The 21521-nt window shown below is 42.3% G+C and overlaps 1 protein-coding gene across 1 annotated transcript in view; it reads left to right on the top strand.

Moving 5' to 3' along the window:
• The window catches only part of usp6nl (USP6 N-terminal like), a 94826-nt gene extending 73881 nt beyond the window's left edge, over nucleotides 1–20945 (top strand). The window contains exons 7-15 of the mRNA XM_080754040.1: nucleotides 3556–3663; nucleotides 4800–4909; nucleotides 6883–6931; nucleotides 9005–9125; nucleotides 12085–12179; nucleotides 13905–13970; nucleotides 14719–14818; nucleotides 15820–15972; nucleotides 19095–20945. Coding sequence (XP_080610166.1) covers nucleotides 3556–3663; nucleotides 4800–4909; nucleotides 6883–6931; nucleotides 9005–9125; nucleotides 12085–12179; nucleotides 13905–13970; nucleotides 14719–14818; nucleotides 15820–15972; nucleotides 19095–20686 — 2394 coding nt within the window. The 3' untranslated portion in view covers nucleotides 20687–20945. The remainder of the gene's footprint in view (nucleotides 1–3555; nucleotides 3664–4799; nucleotides 4910–6882; nucleotides 6932–9004; nucleotides 9126–12084; nucleotides 12180–13904; nucleotides 13971–14718; nucleotides 14819–15819; nucleotides 15973–19094) is intronic.
• Nucleotides 20946–21521: the final 576 nt, after the last annotated feature.

Here is a 21521-nt window from a genome sequence, read left to right as displayed (position 1 = left end):
GAACGAGCCCAGACATATATTATTGTGAGAAATTACTATCCTGCCCGGCGAGGAATTTGTAGAGATAAGGAAACCCTGTTCGTCAGAAGTGACCTTCACCTAAACTGGCTCTCTAAAGCACAAACAACACCAGCTGTTACTAAAATACAATATTATAAAAGTATATACTTTGTATTTATACTCCATATAGGATTATATGGAATAAAACAGAATAAGGTTCATATGCAAAACTAATGAAAGGAAAGAAACTACTGTGGCTATATGTCTAAGTCATAAATATAGGGTCACAGGGCAAATGGACAAACTCAAACTCAAATCTTTAATGACAAGACTTAAATGTTAACACTTTTAACACACACATGATTAAAATAGAAGCTCGCTATAGAATTCCCTTTAACAACGGTATTCTCTTTTATCAGTCACTGCCATGGCTTTTTACACAGCGAACAGGCCATATACAGTACAGTAGATACAACACTGTTTTGTTTTCTCACCTCCTGGCTGGTTGAGGATATTGAGGGGATCAACTAAGCAACCATTGCAGTGCTGATGCAGACACTTTTCCTTGCTAGCATGGTGCACGCTGTTTCATTGCTTTGGTTTTAGCATTAAAGCATAATAATCCATCCTCACACGAATATGACTTGGCATGGTTGTGGCGTCTTTAGCTATTTTACCGCAAGTACTCCTCGCTGTTGTTCAGATCAAATGGATTGCATGCTTGATTGTAATGCTAACTTTAGCATTATCTCAGCGTTGTGGTGGCCTCTTTAATGGGAAGATTGTAGCCAGACTAAATCGATGCAACGCAGAATGCATAATTGGGAGCGTGGGGTGAGGGTGGGCCGACTGGACAATGCTGATTCAGGATCCGTTTGGTGGCGTTGGTTGGTGAAGTGACAGTCAATCAATGCTGCAGTTGGGGTCTTGTGAAGTGCAAGGTGCTGAGACCTCTTGATTGGAGAGAGATTAGATTAAAACAAACAAAGACACACACACACTCCAATTCCCTCGGGACCCATGATACAAACATGCCCGGCCCACGTGTGAGTGAGTATATGTACACACATTCATACAGGCGCGTGCACGCGAACACATTTATCAACAATAGATATGTGCAGATGGCGCTTTGGTTGAATACTTTTCAAGTGAACGCACAAACCCATAAAAGCATGATTTGTCAAACAAATGCTCCCATTGACTAGCACATCAGAGACTAATTACGAGGCCTTCACACCCTTATGGGTCCATTTGGTTCAATTTGTACACTTCGGACTTCAGAGCACTTTGTGTTCATTTTGTAGGAAGTGTAGGAACTATGAGTGAAGTGCACCGGCTTGTTTAGGACAGTGGTCCTCAACCTTTTCAGGCCGCGACCCCCAAAATAATCATATTTTAACTGGGGACCCCCCCAACCTGACGAGCACTAAGAGTTGCGGGCGGCGTTACATTTTGTATAACACGGTTCTATTGTGAAAATAGCAGAGCGAGGCGTTGTGAGCATGTAGATCGGCTATTTTCACAATTTCTGCCTCTAATATCTTACAATTTGGTATGGAACACCTGCACACTTTATCACTTAGCAAAGTGAAATGAACTTGTGAATCCCACACAATGCACATCCCATGCATCCTTACACCTATGAATATACAGTAGATCATTGTCTCACTGTTAATGACCGTCTCCTCCATCTGTGTCTCGCTTTCTCCCTCCCTCACTGCCTCCTGCTCTCCCTTTCTCTCTCTTCTCCATTTGATAAATAATTCAGAGACATTTCAGGATTATAGATGAAATGCGATTAACCTTGTGTAACCGACCGTGCACTCTGAGCGGCACACTTGAATTATCATTGTTAAAGCACTGTGCAACACAGCGCAAGTTGTAAAGACAAGGTCCTTCTACTGCCCCACACACACACACACACACACACACACACATACGTGTGCACGCACGCACACGTGCACACGCACGCACACACACGCGCCATTCATAACACTTCCCTATCTGCTTCTTACCTCTCCGCTTGGTTGGCTTTTAATAGCCGTGGTTGGTGAATTCACTGCTCCGATTAGCCTTGCTGTTCCAGCAGTTTAGGTTTTAAGAAGTCATCTTTCACAGCCCAAGTCAAACACACTTTTCTCCCTTTGTGGACACTGAATTACTTGAGTCTCTTCTGCGTGCATAGCACAACCCCCCCCGACCTTTCTTCTAGCGTGCACACACACACACACACACACACACACACACACACACACACACACACACACACACACACACACTATCTTTCTTGGAGCATGTCCAGCCAGATGGTCAAAGCTCACCTTCCAAAGCCCTTTTCCTTCTCCTCAGGGGAGTGTGCGTGCACTCATGTTGTCCTTTCTAAAAGTTTTAATGAGCACTATGCTCTCTCTCTCTCGTTTTATTCTTGACTCCCTCTTCAGCGCAGTTGTGGGAAACCATATGGTCTTGCATAAACCAGGGTAAAACTAAAAGTTGCTGCACACTTATTGACAAATTATTTTCATCAGCCGGCACCTCATCAAGCATCCCACCTACTTTGACTCTGCAACATACTAAGTAGTCTCACATAGCCAGATGATCAGAGATCTCTGCCTACCGATACATCCGGGAACATTCAATTCAGGGGCTAGAACTGCGTGATAACAATTCAGAAATGTGTCTATAAAAAAAAAGAAAATAGAGAAAAAGCATTGCAAAACCAATGCAAAGACTTAAAGATAATTCAGATGGTATCAGGATAGTTTTTTTTTCGAAGCAGTCGGCGTAGGTTGGTTAGTGGCCATTTCTCTGCACTGTTCCAGACGCCCCAGATGTTGTAGTTGCCAGAGAGCTCCGATTGTCCGCCTATGAGAAACGGCGAGCTCAACAACGCCGTGAGCCTTCATGCGTCGGGCAGTGGTGTAAAGTAACTAAGTGCATTTACTGTACTTAAGTACGGTTTTGAGTTATTTGTACTTTACTTGAGTAATTCCAATTTCCAATAATTTTACTTCTACTCCACTACATCTTGGATCCAAATATTGTACTTTTACTCCACTACAAGTATTTGAAAACATAAGTTACTAGTTACTTGGTAGATTTTTATTATTATTACAAAACATACATTAACCACTTCAGCCGTGTATACATTTTGGCCGTTTGAAAATAGAAGATCTACAAGCTCACAATGTGTCGCATCGCGACACATTGTGAGCTTGTAGATCTGCTATTTTCAAATGATTTTTATACATTTGATAACTTGAAATGGGACATTCCGCACAATGAGTACTTTTACTTTTGGTACTTTTAGTACATTTTGATACCAATACTTTTGTACTTTTACTCAAGTAAATGTTGAATACCGGACTTCTACTTGTATCGGAGTACATCTACATTGCAGTATTGATACTTTTACTTAAGTAAAGAATGTAAGTACTTTTAACACCTCTGGCGTCGGGTCAAATTGGGTGTGTTTTGAGGTGAAGAAACCCTGTCCTACCCTTTTTAAAAGACTCTGTAACAATGTTTCCTCACCCTGGGTTCCCTTCCTTCCAGCTGGTGCGGCGCATCTATAAGGGAATTCCCCTGCAGCTCCGAGGAGAGGTGTGGTGTCTGCTCCTTGACATTCCCAAAATAAAGGAGGAGAAGAAAGACTTCTATGAGGTAGGGAAACGGGCCCTGAAGTCATACCCAGGGGTGTCGCACCAAATTCTGGGCCCTAGGTACAAGGATTCACTGCGGGGGGCCCCCCATGAATGTTCTTCACAGGGGGAGGGGGTTGAACCCATTTAGACGGGGAACGCATCATTTTGTGTTTTAACTATTGAAAAATAGCAGATATACAAGCTTGCCTATGTTTCTGTGTCAGTGGTGCTTAAACCTTTTCATGTGAAGGACCCCCAAAATTGTATTTATTATTATTATTATATATTATTTAGTTCCAGGGACCCCCCAGAAGCTAAATTTTAGTTACAAATGTTCGCTTAAAAAAAGTTAAAATATACATCATATTCAAAGATTTTCACACATTTTCACAACTTTTCAAAAATAGCAGATCTTCAAGCTCGCAGTGCGGCACTCAATGCCGCACTGTGAGCTTGTATATCTGCTATTTTTCAATAGCTGAAGTATAAAATAATTAAGGCCCCTCCACCTTGGGCCCTGGTAACTCACACATTTATTGATAGACCAGTGTAGCTATATGGAAAGGAAAAGTAATTAAACCTCTCTTTTTAATTTTTTCTTCTTAAAAATGCTAAATATAATGCACAAGTAGGTAGTATCGATACAATCGATTATTTGCACTACCGATTCGATACAAAATCAAATTGATTTTAGCTGTTTTCATTTCGATATACTTCGATTTTCTTTTAATTAAAAACGATATTTCGATGCAGTTACTATATCGTTACACCCCTAATTGTTTACACCTTTGGACACCCTTGCCAATTTAAGAAATATGTGCGCCACAGGATCCCTCATTATAGCACAGGCCTCATAAGGATTCATAGGCAAGTAAACAAGCAGTGGCTTTTATTTGATTTCACAAAGATGTCATTATTATGGGCAGCAGGAGGTTTCGGAGGATGTGTGTTTGTGCGCAGCACCGAAGTAAAGTTTATTTATTCCTCCGAGCAAGAGTTGGGGCCTTATTAGTGGGTTGTGCAGACAGGCTAGATCAATGAGTACAGTATATGCTTGCAGGATTATTCCTCTTTGAAGCCTCTCTCTCTCTCTCTCTCTCTCTCTCTCTCTCTCTCTCTCTCATCTTCACATGTGTTTGTTCCCTCCATCTTCAGAAGCTAAAGACCAGAGCGAGAGGGCTGTCACCTGACATCCGTCAGATTGACCTGGACATTAATCGCACCTACCGAGACCATCTTATGTTCATGCATCGCTACGATGTCAAGTGGGTATTCATCCTAAACTGCACCAGTATATACATTCACTGCACCAGTGTGCTGTACATTAATTCACTGCAAATTGGTATAGTGAATGTATACTGGTTACACTAACATACAATGAATGAATGAATGAATGAATGAATGAATGAGGGAATTCTTTTACATGATTTTAACACATATGGTGCCAACCCCGAGTTTCCCGAGTTTGTATTGGTACCACCGCTGTGCCAACCCCGAGTTTCCCGAGTTTGGGCCGTTTTTGAAGATTTTTTTTTTTTTTTCAAAAATCTTTTTTTTCAAAAATGTTTTTTGGACCTCCAGAAATGTATTAGGCATGATCGCGATCGCGAAATTGCATGTTTAACCCCCATACCAACCCATTCTTTCAAACATGGCAGCCATGTTTGTTTACATCTGAAGAAAACATAATGGCTGATAAATCATGAATGCCTGAACGGATTTCCAAGCGGATTTTTTTGTTTGAAAGCTGTGAACAGTCTTCACACACGTGGTGCATCATCTAGGCATGGGCGTGCACGATCCGTGCACTATAAATTACATGGAAGTCTATGGAGACCATGGCATCGCGGGACATTGAAGAGAAAAAATCATAGCAACATAAGTGTTAAGACACTGAACAGAAAACATCACAATCCGCTCGCAACTGAAAGCAGCACCACAAATACAGCAGGGAAACGTCAAGTCTCATAATTCCATAATGCGTAATTGGTTGTCCAGTGCTGACATCCCCACTGACATTTCCACAATATGGAACTGAGAGAGCACATTTCCACTTTTCTGTGCTTTGACTTCTGACATCCATGGTGAACAGGAACTAAACCTGTAGTATTTGCTGTTCTAATATCCTGTTTCGCACGGCTGAAATGACCCAGTGGGCCTTTTCCAACACTGCAGCTCGTCTAAGAAGGAAGAAAGCGCTGGCGCAAACTCTGACACAAGGTGCGGGAAAGAAGTACCTGACATTTGGAATACAACTTTTCAATGTCAATTAAGGCATTCACGAATAGTGATTTTTAGTATTCGAATTATTCAACCTCAAAGTATTCGAATAGTCGAATATTCGACAGGACTGGCCAAACTGTCAAATATTAAGTAAGCAAGATGAGAACATTGTGAAAATAGCCGATCTACATGCTCACAACGCCTCGCAACGCGAGGCGTTGTGAGCATGTAGATCAGCTATTTTCACAATATTTATCTGCGGAACCGAGTCACATTAAATGTAACAATTCCAAGTGCTTGTCCCCAGTTCAAATTTATTTTGAGGGTCACGGCCTAAAAAGGTTTGAGAACCCCTGGTATAGAGCATTAACAAATTCATCCACCAGGGCCATTGACAAACTCATTCTTATGACTTCTTATCTAGCCAAGCTTTATAAACTATATATTTTTTAAAGTGTGTGAAAACAATAATAATAATTAAAGCGAATATTTGACTTTGGTGAACAACGTCGAATAGTGAATAATAGTGATATTCGAATATTCGAATAGTTGGCGAATGCCCTAATGTCAATACATCTTCATCAGATGTATTGACAGCGAAACGTCACATACTTTGCTCCAGTGCGTTCTTCCTTCATATCTACTAGTCCTCCTGCTCCGTTCAGGCTGGCTTGAGACCAATGGAACCCCATTGTTACAGCAGCTCATATACTTTTCTTGGACTTTTATTAGGGCTGTGACAAGGATACACACATTCATAGTTGCTCTGCAATGAGATTGCTGCACATGAGTTGTGTCTCAGAAGCTGCCAAAGAATAGCAGATCTACAAGCTCACAAAACATCGCATTACTACATGTTATGAGCTTGTAGATATGCTATTTTTTTTTTTTTCAGAATGCGACACTGGTGCGCATCCAAGTATAAATCTGCCGTGATAAAATGAAAACACGAGCGTTACAGTGACTATATGAAGGGCATTGTGATGAGAGTGATTATATGTGTTTGTGTTTACAGGCAGCAGGCGCTGTTCCATGTCCTCACAGCCTACTCCATGTACAACACGGTGCGTCTCACACACACACTCGCACTCAGTGGTGTAAAGTAACTTAGGCCAGGGGCCAATTCTGATATCTTCACAAATTGGTACCACCCAAGGTGACCGTATGTTTTTTACATTTTTGTCTTCCTACATGTCTCTAGTTTACATTTTGGTATGATAACCCTATGATAACCCTTTCTGAGACCCAGCTTAATTGATGTTATCAGCCGCTAGAGTTGGTCCATTAACTTTACTATACAGGAAAAAAAAGCAAAGAATTAATCTGCTTTAAGTAGCATGTGAGGGGTCAAACTATGGGTTTTTCATGATTCTGAATCCATTGCAAGCACCTGTTTTGCACGATAAACATTCCTTGGGCTAAAATGGCCCCCACAAAAGTGTGAAAAGTGATGACTCATCACTTTTCATCACTAAACCATAGTCTTGTGGGTCTCAGAAAGGGTTATCATACCAAAATTTAAACTAGAGACATGTACAAAGTCAAAAAATTAAAAAACGTACGGTCACCTAACCTTGAGTGGTACCAATTTGTGAAGATATCAGAATTGGCCCCTGGCCTAACTAAGTACATTTACTCAAGGACTTTACTCAAGTACAATTTTGAGCTGTTTGTATTTTACTTTAGAATTTCCAGTTTCCAATACTTTTACTTCTATCTACTCCACTACATCTTGGATCCAAATATTGTACTTTTACTCCACTACAATTATTTTAAAACTAGAGTTACTAGTTATTTGCAGATATAAATTATAATATTACAAAACATACATCACCACCACTACACCACTTTAGCCCTAGGCTATTTGAAAATAGCCGATCTACAAGCTCACAACGTGTCACATCACGGCGCGTTGTGAGCTTGTAGATCTGCTATTTTCAAACATTTTGTACTTTTACTTTTGGTACTTTATGTAAATTTTGATGGCAACACTTTCATACTTTTACTCAAGTACATTTTGAATTCTGGACTTTTACCTGTAACAGAGTATTTCTATATTGCAGTATTGATACTTTTACTTAAGTAAAAACAATTGCGTACTTTTTCCACCACTGCTCACACTGTGTCAAATAAAACAGTAGTCTGTACTGCATGTTTGGTTCTGGACTTTGTTCCACAAATTATTTCAGTTCCATGACTAAAAGTGGTTTGAGGGTGGTTCCCCCGATCTTCCACTGAGAAATGTAGACCCTGGTGTCGGAGACGCGAGGTATCACCTGAAGCTCAAAGCGCATTATCTCGCCTGCCCAAGCGGGCATTCAGTCTTCTTAGCTCAGTGGTAGCAATTTAATCTCCCGCGCACGAGACCCGGGTTGAAATCCCTGGAAGGACATCAATCTGTACGGCAGCTTTAGAAGCACTAGAGTGCCATATCACATACTGTACAAAGGGCAGACAGACATTATGCACATAACTCTCATTTGGATGTTCTGTATGTCTGTCGCCAGAGGGCTTGGAGGTTCACACTAGGGCATTCACGAATAGTGATTTTTAGTATTCGAATAGTCGAATATTCGACAGGACTGGCCAAACTGTCAAATATTAAGTAAGCAAGAGGCGAACATTGTGAAAATATTTATCTGTGGAACAGTCACATTAAATGTAATACCTACAATTCCAAGTGCTTGTCAGGGTGGGGGTCCCCAGTTCAAATATGTTTATTTTGTGGGTCACGGCCTAAAAAGGTTCGAGAACCCCTGGTATAGAGCATTAAAAAAAATCATCCACCAGGGGCATTGACAACTCATTAGTATGACTTCCTATCTAGCCAAGCTTTATAAACTATATATTTTTTAAAGAGAAAACAATAAAATAAAATAAGCTAATATTCGACTTCGGTGAACAACGTCGACTTTGATATTCGAATGTTCGAATATTCGAATATTTGGTGAATGCCCTAGTTCACACTTGACAGACGCTTGGTCACAGGAATGTACTGTTTGCCCATTAGGCAACAGGCATATAGTGTCTCTAAAGTGTGTGTGTGTGTGTGTGTGTGTGTGTGTGTGTGTGTGTGTGTGTGTGCGTGTGTGTGTGCGTGTGCGTGTGCGTGTGCGTGTTCGCGTATGTGTGTTCAGGAGGTGGGATACTGCCAGGGCATGAGTCAGATAACGGCTCTGTTACTGATCTACATGAATGAGGAGGATGCATTCTGGGCACTGGTTAAACTTCTGTCTGGACAGAGGCACGCCATGCATGGTACACACACACACACACACACACACACACACACACACACACACACACACACACACACACACACACACACACTGCATCAGAACACGCACATCCTATTCAAGTACATGCTAAATCAGTGGTTCTCAATCTCAACCTATCTCAACCTAATTTGGGAACCCCATTTGGGGGTCCCCAAATTATTTTGGGGGGTCCCCTGATGATTAGCTCAATGTGCAACATTGTTTTCTCTCTCAACAGTAAACAAACCAACATAACGTTTAAGTGTATAGAGGGTATCTGCACGTTTCTAAAGTGATAATTTAAAGACGTTTTGATGTCTCTAAAATGACAAATTAAACATTGGCCAAATTAGCCCCTCCCAAAAAAGCTTTTGTCCAATGCTAGCTTAGAATAACTTCCTGCTTGCCAAGGTTTGCCTTGGCAACAGCCTTGGCAAGCTGCCGGTTGCTAAGCTAGCATTGGACAAAAGCTTTTAGGGGAGGGGCATAGCTACTGGCTAATTGTCAAATATTAGAGGCAGAAATTGTGAAAATAGCCGAGCGTTGTGAGCATGTAGATCTGCTATTTTCACAATAGGTGGGGTGATATACAAAATGTAATTCCTCAACTCTTAGGCCTAGGCTACACGAATCTGGATCTTTCTGAATCTGGACCTTTCTTTGTGCTGTTGGGGCTTGCAGCCACACGAAGCTGGATATTTCGGTTATTTATCCGGTTTTTTTAAACCGGATAAATAAGTGGTGAGATTGAAAAATATCCGATTCACTGGATCCGTGTAGACAGGGAACCCGGATATCTCTGAAGACTTTACTGTGTGTGTGTGCTTGTTAGACCTAGATATCTTTGTCGTGTGGAGCTGTGGACCTAGATATTTTTCTATGTGGATATCTGAAAAACCGGGATATATGAAATATCCAGCTCCGTGTGGACCTAGATATTTTTCTATGTAGATATCTGAAAAACCAGGATATATGAAATATCCAGCTCCGTGTAGCCATGGCCTTAGTGCTTGTCAGGGTGGGGGGTCCCCAGTTAAAATATGATTATTTTGGGGGTCGCGGCCTGAAAATGTTGAGAACCACTGTGCTAAATGTCCTTGCAGCACTAGTATGCAGAAGGCACCTACAGTTTAGATCACTGTTTCCCAAACAGTTGGTCAGGACCCATTTGGCCATTGTGTACGGTCCCTTAATTTTTTTTTTTTTCTTTTTTTTATCTTCTGTCTTCACTAGTTTGGGATACCGGTCAAATGTCTAATCTCTTTTGGGTCTCGAGCTAAAAAGGTTTGGGAACCACTGGCATAGATGTATTCTGGAATAGACAACCCCACCTGTTGTCATACATGAAGCTAGTTAGCATTTGTTTTTGTTTTTAGGTTTTTAAGAACTTTGATTATATTGTGTTTTTTCTAGATAGATATACATTTGCATTTGTTATATTGTTGATGATGTACTGACATATTATCTTGTTTATTATTGTGATGTTATCTGCTTATTGTAAGTCGCTTTGGATTAAAAGCGTCTGCTAAATGGCTAAACTGTAAACTGTAAACTGTAAACAACGTATCAAAAACATCATGAATACTCGATGCCCCACACAATACAATTATCTGTGTTAATTTTTACACTTAAATGTTAAATGAAGAGAGGAATTTACCTGTTTACCTGGGCGATTATAAAACAGACTTTAGTTGCAGAAAGGCTAAAGGCCCAGGTGATAGCTCTTCGCCCCACCCTGGTGTAGTTTTCTAGCTATCACCTAAACAGGTGAAGAGCTATGTAGGTGATAGCTAGAAAACTACACCAGGGTGAGGTGATATCACCGTGGACTATGATAAGGCCTTAAGTCGGGGGGAAAAAAAGGTTAAAAACAACGACCACTCAGTGATGTCAAAAGTGTTGTCAAAACGGTCAGCCAAAAGTACGGCTTCCCTGCTCGCCACCTTTCTCCATTCATAATTTCCCCCAGGCGAACAGCTGATTTCACTACTATACTGAACCACCAACACTCGAACCCCTGTTGTGACCAATGATCCAATTTTGAATACAATAACAAACCATTACACTATATATTATACACCATTACCTGGCCCCTTGCGACTGTATATATACCACACAAATACTGTACACACACACACTCGGATAAAAATATCCACATCTCAAGAGCTTCTGGCTTCCCTAGGAGTCGGGAAGAGATTAAACATAAACTCGGAGGGGTTGTAGACATGGATCATTAAATTGATTGCAGCTGATGTAGACGTTCCCATTGATAATGCCGTGTGATCTCAGCTGGCAGGCGTGGACTGTAAAAGGTCTCCCAGCGTTTACCTCTTTTTCCTTTGACCCCTCACACCCTACATTCCTACCAGTGTTAATTTTGGCAGCAAATTTTTGATTTAGTCTTAGTTGCAGTCTTTTGAATACAATTCGATTTAGTTTTAGTCATATTTTAGTCATCTGAAATGTTTTAGTTTTAGTCAACTAAATATCATAATATTTTAGTCGACTAAATGTACAGTCGATTTTGTCGACAAAACATTTTTGCCGGGCCTTGATGGTGTCGTAATGGCTGATTTTACACACTTAGTTGCACTCTGAAAATAGCCGATCTACAAGCTCACAACGCGCCGCGTTGCGGCGCGTTGTGAGCTTGTACACCCAAGTGCAACCAAACATAAAATGACTTGAATGTCTTTTAGTTCTACTGGATCTCTTCTCCACTAGTCCCTACCGTGAAATTGTAGTCTTAGTTTTTATTTGTTGACAAAATTGTCAATATATTTAGTCATAGTTTTAGTCATCATAGCTTAGTTTTTATTTCGCTTTTACTTAGTTTTCGTCAGTGAAAAAAGGTAGTCGACAAACATTTTTCGTCATAGTTTTTAGTCGACAGAATCAACACTGATTCCTACACTCGCACCTCTTCATCCTCTCTCTCCCTGCCCCTCTCATCCTCCCAGGGTTTTTCATCCCTGGCTTTCCGAAGCTGATGCGATTCCAGGAGCACCACGACCGCATCCTTAAGAAGATGATGCCTAAACTCAAGCAACACCTGGTGAGGCGAACGCCTTGCATGTGTTCCACGCACGCACGCGGACACACACACACACACACACACACACACACACACACACACACACACACACACACACACACACAACCAAGGCGTATGACAGCCCTAAGCCTACTAGTACAGTATGGGAGCTCTGCATGGTGTGCTGGCAGCAGCCTTTGATGTACAGATTAAAGCAGGCTTAGGTAAGAGAGAGAAATGTCTGCTACATACAGCTCTTATTATAATTCTAATATTATTACACAGAAGAATAAGATTCTTCTGCCTTTCGTAACCATATTACCATGTGGCACTGTCCCCCGTATGGGCCCATTTGGTTCCATTTGTTGCGGCCGTAGGTCGCAGTTTAGTAACAGAACCCGCTACATCTTGACCGTATCTGTCTGGGTAATGCTTGTCTTTTATTGTTGATTGACTGTCACGCTCTGACCCTCATGTCATCAATATTAAGCCCATATCTGTGAATGCCTATTTATACATGTCAGTCTAACCAGTGTGGCTGGTCCTACAGACAGGGATCTCCATATATGGGCATAAAAGGGATTCTGTTAGTGTGGTTCCCCCTAACAGGACTTCATATGGGAATGCCCATATATGGAGGCCACTTCGGCCACATACGATCCCTTTTATGCCCATATACTGTATGGAGATCCCTGTCTGTAGAACCAGCCACACTGATTAGAATGACATGTATAGTATATAGCAGGGGTGTGCAACTTTGATGCTGGAAAGGGCCACTATATTTTCACACACACTCCAGAGGGCCACAATGCATATACAGTCAAAAATAGCAGATCTGCAAGCTCAAAACGCGTCGCACTGCGACACGTTTTGAGCTTGTAGATCTGCTATTTTTGCTAATTGATATCCTGAAAAGTATTTTTTTTTTTATTTTATTTCAAATGCATGTACATTAAGATACACCTACCGAGACTTCCGCGCTGTGATGGCAAACATCAGTCTTGGTAGGTGTATCTTAGGCCATGGCTACACGGAGCTGGATATTTCATATATCCAGGTTTTTCAGATATCCACATAGAAAAATATCTAGGTCCACACGGAGCTGGATATTTCATATATCCCGGTTTTTCAGATATCCACATAGAAAAATATCTAGGTCCACACAACAAAGATATCTAGGTCTAACAAGCACACACACAGTAAAGTCTTCAGAGATATCCGGGTTCCCTGTCTACACGGATCCAGTGAATCGGATATTTTTCAATCTCTCCACTTATTTATCCGGTTTCAAAAATATCCAGCTTCGCAGCCGAAATATCCAGCTTCATGTGGCTGCAAGCCCCAACGGCACAAAAAAATGTCTAGCTTCAGAAATATCCAGCTCCGTGTAGCCATGGACTTAATGTAAGGCTAGTTACTTATGTTACTTCGTACTTTATGAACTTAATCACAAATGCATTGGACATTAAAAAAAAGACTAGTTGTAGGCTACTAGTCATCAAGAAGATACTAATATACAGTCGACTGAAGTAATTAAAGCTGGTCATATTTGCACGTTTGGAATTATTGAAATCAATAAGTATTCTGATATTAACCTGCAGGCCGCATTAAGTGAAGGTGGCCGCCAGTTGCCCATGTATGGTCTATAGGTTAGAAAGCAAGGTCGCTTTTCACCCTTAGGCGTCTTACTAGTATGTATACTCTGAGAGTGAAAGGAATACTGAGCGTTTGACTGTGTTACTGCAGGACAACCAGGAGGTGTTCACCAGTCTGTACACAATGAAGTGGTTCTTCCAGTGCTTCCTGGACAGAGTGAGTAACGTTTCTACTGTTCAGTGTTTTAATTATTCATGTCATTATGTTGAGACGCCCAAACCTATGAAAAACAATCCCTGCATGTCTCTGCCGTGAAACCAGCCAAAATATTAGCTTTTCAGGAAATAAAAAAGAATAGACACAATGACACAATACTGCCTCGTCGAGAGTTGGTACGGTGACTTTATACATTGTCAGATATAATACTTGAATGTGTCCTTTACACTTTACCCAGTACTACTATTTTTGTTGTGTTGTGTCTTTTTCAACTGTTCTCGACACTTTATATATTTTTTACTTAGTTTGCTCTGTATGGTTGATTCTCCTATATTGTTTATTCTTCTTTCTTGTTTGCTTTTGTCGCTCGGCTGTACACAACAGTCGTTTTTCTTTTTCTTGCTTTCCTGTAACTTGTAACCTTAACTGCTGTTGACAACTCAAGTGGAATTAGGAGGTTTTTGACCATTAACGTGGAGTTATTTTTCCGTCATTCTAATCAATGGTGGACAAAACGACTATCTCCACATGTTGGAGTTACGGGGTTTGAACGACAGATAGAGGATGCAATAGAGTTAGGAGGTTTAGTCAGAAGTGCTTTTTAACACTTTTTATTGGTTCGATATTTTTTCAGTAGCACTGATGTATTAGAAATCATGTTTCTGCCCGACAGTGACGATAATGTAAATGACACAAGATTTGATACAACGACTTATCTCTCTTGCTTCTCTTTTTCCTTCTCTGTCAGACGCCTTTCACGCTGACCCTGAGGATCTGGGATATTTACATCTTAGAGGGGGAGAGAGTGCTTACTGCCATGTCCTACACGGTCCTCAAACTGCACAAGAGTAAGACATCTCACTCACCAAGAATCTCTTGGATTGCCACTCAAGTACTGTGGCTATTGTATTAGTTGATCTGCAAAGCGATCGCGAAACTATTGTAATGACGCTTTATGTCTATGTGCTCTGTATGCACAGTGCGTCTCTCTGTCCGCAATGACTCGATACACTGTCACCATATAATCACAATTCAAGGCCATGAAATGTCCTCGATTAAATCTCTAGCGCCGTATCTGACACATGGTGTCATTGGATGGTCCAAGGTCGATATGGTTTCACACATTGTCATACATAACTTCTGAACTATTCATTGTAGGATAGGGCTGTCACAATTATTATATAATCGTCTAATCGCAATTATTTGACATAATCGCAATTATTTTGTGATAATCGTCATAATCGCTTACATGTTGAAAGATGTTTATATATGTTTAAACATTTAAAAAATAGTGGAAATAGCCGATCTACAAGCTCACAACGTGTCGCATCGCTGTTCAATGTTCTTTTTAAAGTGTTAAGTTGTGAAATATGTCCTTCAATTCTTTGTATATTTAGGTTCTGTGCCATATCTGCCATGTCAATTTCAAAGAACAGAAATGTTATTGTCAACGACAAAAACACAATTAAATCGTTAATTGCAATTAAGAGACAATCGTCATGTAAAAATGTCATAATCGTGACAGCCCTATTGTAGGATGTGACTAATTGCATTTGAAAGCTTGTCTCAAGCCATTTATAATGATGCCTGCATTGGGTTTCTTTAGGGGATGCATGTAAATTATGTAAATCAATATCAAAGTTTTGCTAACTATGGACAATTCTTGGTCGCACATATTAAAAGTTGTAAATCTGGTGTGTGTGTGTGTGTGTGTGTGTGTGTGTGTGTGTGTGTGTGTGTGTGTGTGTGTGTGTGTGTGTGTGTGTGTGTGTGTGTGTGTGTGTGTGTGTGTGTGTGTGTGTGTGTGTGTGTGTGTGTGTGTGCACGCTTGTGCGTGTGTGTGTTACAGAGCACCTGCTAAAGTTGTCTATGGAGGAGCTGGTAGAGTTTCTGCAGGTGACGTTGTCTAAAAACTTCTTCCTCGAGGATGATTTTGTGGTGGAGCAGTTACAGCAGTCAATGGTGGAGCTCAGGAGGGCCAAACTAGAGCTACCTGCTCCAGGTACAGCCATTTTGTGACTCACACACACACACACACACACACACACACACACACACACACACACACACACACTAGGGCATTCACCAAATATTCGAATATCAAAGTCACTATTCGACGTTGTTCACCAAAGTCGAATATTCGCTTTTTTCTATTTTATTATTGTTTTCTCTTTAAAAAATATATAGTTTATAAAACTTGGCTAGTGTGGTAGAAATATTTATATAGTAACAAATAGTGCCAAAGTACTAATTTGGATGTGCCTGCAGCTGTCAATCCAACAGCTGACATCCATGGACTTTGACTTCTACTTCTCCTCTGTTTCAGCATAAAACCTGTACTAAGTGATGCTATACATGGTCATTGCAACTTAACCAGTCAGCCTTATTATATACTGTATGCTACTTAGTATAGATGTTTAGATTCTATCTCCATCTAGGGAGAGCACCTTGGTGTATAAGAGGTGTCCCATATGACACTTCAGGAGTGGTCTGCCCCACGGGGCCCAAGCTCTGGCCATGGAGGCCAGAGCTCTGTCTTTTGTGAATGCTGATACTCTGTTCAACTTTTTGCCTCTTTGATGAATAAACCGTTGTCAATTCTTCAAATCCTTCATCCTTGTGGAACATTAATATTTTCTATTACACTAGATAGTCACTATTCGACGTTGTTCACCGAAGTCGGATATTCGCTTTTTTCTATTTTATTATTGTTTTCTCTTTAAAACATATATAGTTTATAAAACTTGGCTAGATAGGAAGTCATAAGAATGAGCTGTCAATGCAAATGAATTTGTTAATGCTCTATACCAGGGGTTCTCAAACCTTTTTAGGCCATGACCCCCAAAATAAACATATTTGAACTGGGGACCCCCACCCTGACAAGCACTTGGAATTGTAGGTATTACATTTAATGTGACTCGGTTCCGCTGATAAATATTGTGAAAATAGCAGATCTACATGCTCACAACGCCTCGCAACGCGAGGCGTTGAGAGCTGTGTAGATCTGCTATTTTCACAATTTTCGCCTCTTGCTTACATTTGACAGTTTGGCCTGTCCTGTAGAATATTCGACTATTCGAATACTTTGAGGTCGAATAATTCGAATACTAAAAATCACTATTCGTGAATGCCCTAACACACACACACACACACACACACACACACACACACACACACACACACACACACACACACACACACACACACGCCATAGGATGTTGTCACCAATAGTCTAATTTGTCACAGTCAAAAGAAAGTAACATTGACACACCTTTATTCACACACATGCACTGCCACATACAGTAGGTCACAAACTGCCCAGGGTCTTTCTTGCTTTTGTTTCGTGGTATTGGTAGACGTAATGTTAGTAGTCTGATGACTTGCTCTCTGTCTCTTGCTTAATTTCCTATCTCTCCCTCTTTTTTCAAATGATGTCAGCCTTCAAAAGTGTCTCTGTGAGCGATGCCCACATCCCCTCCTACAACAGTAACCGGTGGGCAAATCCTGACTGGTCTTCCCCTCTCCATCTTGTTGTCCATCTGTCCCTCAGTCCGTCCGTCCGTCTGTCTGTCCGCCTGTCTGTCCAACAGCACTGGGGTTTTCTCACCGAAATAGTTCTCTATTAGTAGTTATTTCTTCCTGCTAATGTTTGAACTAAGTTCAGTTGTGCTTCTTTAGCTTTTATATGAAGTCTCGCTGGGTCCCCTCTTTACTTTTCTTTCTTTCTTTGTTTCTGGCCTGGTCTGTTTTCTTTTCGCTCACATACTCGATTAATAGTTGTCAGTAAATTGCTATCGTCATTCGTCACCTTTATCACTACACATGTTATTTAATTCTACACAATAGATGTGACGCAAATTCTAGAATTGAAGCACACTTGTCATTCAGAGCCTGCGCGCAGCCGTGACAGTAGAGCTCTATATTCCCGGCCTGTTCAAACTGACAAGATAATGAGCCACGTTTTACAACACTGGAGGCTTCTGTTAAAGTGGCTCCTAGAGGCCCATCTTTTAACCATCTGCTGCCACAAAAGCCAGAAGCCACTGAATCTGCTGGCATGAAAAGGGGATTTCTTTATGTATTTTTCTTTTCTTTTTTTACATTGTCATGTTTGTTAATCAGAATTAGTTAGTTGACAATGTAGTTGCTGTCTAAGGCAGTGGTTCTCAAACTTTGAAATGTGAAGGTCTCCCCTTAACTTTGACAGTGTACAAATGGAACCAAATGGACCTGTTAGGGTCCATTTGGTTCCATTTGTAGATTGTGTGCACTGTCAAAGTTACAGACTCAATTTAGACCCCCATAAAGGAACCTAGAGAGTCCCTGAAATCCACTTTGAGAACCACTGGTCGAAGGGGTCTCGTAGTTTGGAGTTTTGGTTCTCGACTGGTGACATGGCATCCTACAAACCAAATGGGCAGACATTTTAGTTTGTGGATTTGGTGCCAATAAGTTCACTTCCTGGGTTTACACCCACAACACTTCCTTTTCCTCCAGCTGCTGTCCTCTGGCGTCGTCACCATGGTGATCATAGAACACTCTTTCCCTTACAGTCTCCTCAACACATCCAGTGTCACCTCCTGTCTGCGTATTGTACATGTTTTTTTGTCAACTGTACTGTATATCATTTTGTAATATACTGTAGTAACGTAGGCCTAAATACATATGTATAGATTATTTGAATCATTTAAGCATTATTTGTCTTTCAGTGTTGGAATGGTTATATTTAAGGGGTATAACTACGTTTTATTAATCAAGAGGTATTTCTGTATGACCGACAGTTTGATGGAATAGTGAGACTCGTATAATTTCAGAGGCTACTCATTTGACGGGCACTTATTTGAGCACCGCCAGCGAGCTTGGAACTAATATTAAGCACAATGTCCGATTAATTTATTGTTTCTGTCCTTATTTCCTCGCCTGTGGAAATGTGATTCTGTTGTCATGAATGTAATTCTCCTTTATGTTTTACCTCCCTATGGCAGTGGTGTTGCATGATTCCATGTACCTGTTGTGAATTATCATCTGATGTGACCAAAACTCACTCGACAGTATATTAATCCATTGCTGTTCAATTGCTATGTCTTTGTCCCACTAAATTCTGTCCTCTGTTTGACTGGACAGGTAAAGAGGAAGAGCTTCCCAAGAAGCCTCTTGGCCAGCTTCCTCCTGAGCCGGCGGCGGTTGTGGTGAACCACATGGCCAACGGTCAGAGCCACGCTCAGCCGGCCGAGCCTCCAAGGGACCCGAGCCCCCTACCGGAACAGCAGCGAGATAGCCGGCCCCCGAGTCGGGCGCGCAGGGACTCCCTGGACAAGCTGAAGAAGAAGGAGGCTCGCTCCAGAGGTTCGGGGGAGATTGGTGTCGACCAGCGGAAGCAGCCTTCCGCCTCGACCTCCGCCATCACCACTCCCGAGAGGGCGGTCCCCAGGGCTCCGTCCCCAGGGCCCGCTCCCACAGCGGTTGACGGAGGGAGGCCTCAGAGCCACGCCATCGCTAACCACAACTCCAACGCTGCCTCCAGCTCCCGAAGGGACATCACGCCACGCTGGGTCAAGCCCTCCGAGACCAAGCTGGAGGCGGTCAAGGCGGCGGCGGCACGCGAGACCCAGCTGAGCCGAGGTGCCTCGCCAGCCGGCTCCAGCCCGGACGAATCCATGCTGCCCCATCGGCGGCCCCGATCCAGGGGCTTTGTACCTGGCTCTAACCGTGGCTCCAACGCATCCCAGTATGACAACGTACCGGGGCTGCCTGAACAGGACTTTGAGGTCTTGGAGCTGGAGAGACCTCCTTCCAGGATGAGGACCCCTCGTAGCGAGACCTCGTTCAGCACGCCATCCCTCCGGCAGCTCAGCCCGAGCCGCACACCCAGCTTCGCGGGGAGCATGGTCTCCGTGGCGACAGGGCCCAGGTTGCCCAAGCACCCTATCCCTCCGCTGTCCCTAAACAGTCCAGCAGGGCTCCAGCCCACCTACCCCGGCATCCATGGCCAGTACCACACCCCTCCCCAGCAGTACTCTCCCAGTGGGCCCACTATGATGCCCCTCTACCATCCCTCCTACAGCGTAAGTCTGGAGCACCGAGGAGAGGAGAGACACTACGCCCCACCCTCCCGAGTTCCGCCGCCGTCAGGCGTGGCATATGGGGATAGGGCTTACGCCACCACTGATCGGCATCCCAACAGTCTCTCCCCAGAAAAGGCCCTCATGAACAACTCGTACGCCACCTACCGCAGGCAGCCGCTAATCTCCGCCCACGAACCCCGAAACCCAGGGCCTGGCCCAGAACGCGTCCTACAGCTGGAAAACCCCAGCAGCACAACCCCCGTGTACTTGCGACAGCCCACTCGACTCACCTCTACTGCACAGGTCTACTCTCAGGCGGAGTACAGGTACGAGGGGCATAGGCCGAATTACGCGCCGGAGGGGGCGGCGCGGACCCCAGATGGACAGCCTTGGGGCCTGGAGGGCGAGTTGCCACCTCGCTCCCCAGGAGGGATGCCCCGTTCGCCCAGCTTCCAGAAGGCCCAGATGACTCCCGTCCAAGAGTTCACTTTCCCCTCGGATCCCGACGGCCTGCTCCACTACAGGACACAGTTCCCGGAGCAGCAGCCTGTCATAAGGCAGCAGCACCTCCAAACAGGCCAGCTGTTCGGAGGACCACACTACAGACACGCACAGGAGGCTTTTGCCATGCAGGAGTCCATGTTGCTGTGACAAGACGAGAGACGGCAACAGAGGGGGTGAAGAGACACTGAAAATAACTGACATGTAGTCACTGACACTGTCGCAAAGGCAAAGCCGTAGTCCTAGCGTTGTTAGGAGCCTTGTTTTGGTTCGGTTGTTTTTGTTTCCTTGTGCTTTATGTGTGAATTACTGACCTTCTGACTGTCTCGATGCATCGTAACGTTGCAGGACACACCAGCTTCTGACGTTTTTACTGATCACTTTAAAAGAAAAATACTGACTGAAGATTTTATTTTATTTTTGGATGTGAAATCATTATACAGTATATGTATGTATATATGTGTATATATATATATATATATATATATATATATATATATATATATATATATATATATATATACATATATACACATATACACACTTTAGAGTCTCAAATGTACAGTAAATATTTTTTTGTTAATATACTGAGTTATTCGACTTTATCAATAGCAGGTGGGTGATTCTCCTGCAGACAAACTCAGTGATTTATTTTCCATTTTCTTTATTCCATCTTTATTTTTGTATTTTATGTTAATTCCAAATATCTACATTAGAGTGGTCATTTTTCCCCTTTTGCTCATGAATATCTTATTTTTCAAAGAGAGGAAATAATGGTATGTCAAATAATATAATTAGAAAACGGTGACAACTGAAGCACTGTAAGTTATAACTCCCATTTTAAGCACCTCCATTGTAGAGAGTCGTTTTTTTCCAGTGATATAAATATATTTTCTGATGTGCAATGCATTTCTCTTTACCACAGGAAGTACAGTACATAGTGGATTTACTGTACATGTGTACCTGAGGCCAGTGTAATTCTTCT

This window comes from Nannobrachium achirus, assembly GCF_963921795.1.
Source record: "Nannobrachium achirus genome assembly, chromosome: 23".
Classification (NCBI taxonomy): domain Eukaryota; kingdom Metazoa; phylum Chordata; class Actinopteri; order Myctophiformes; family Myctophidae; genus Nannobrachium; species Nannobrachium achirus.
This window is presented reverse-complemented; position numbering and strand designations above follow the sequence as displayed.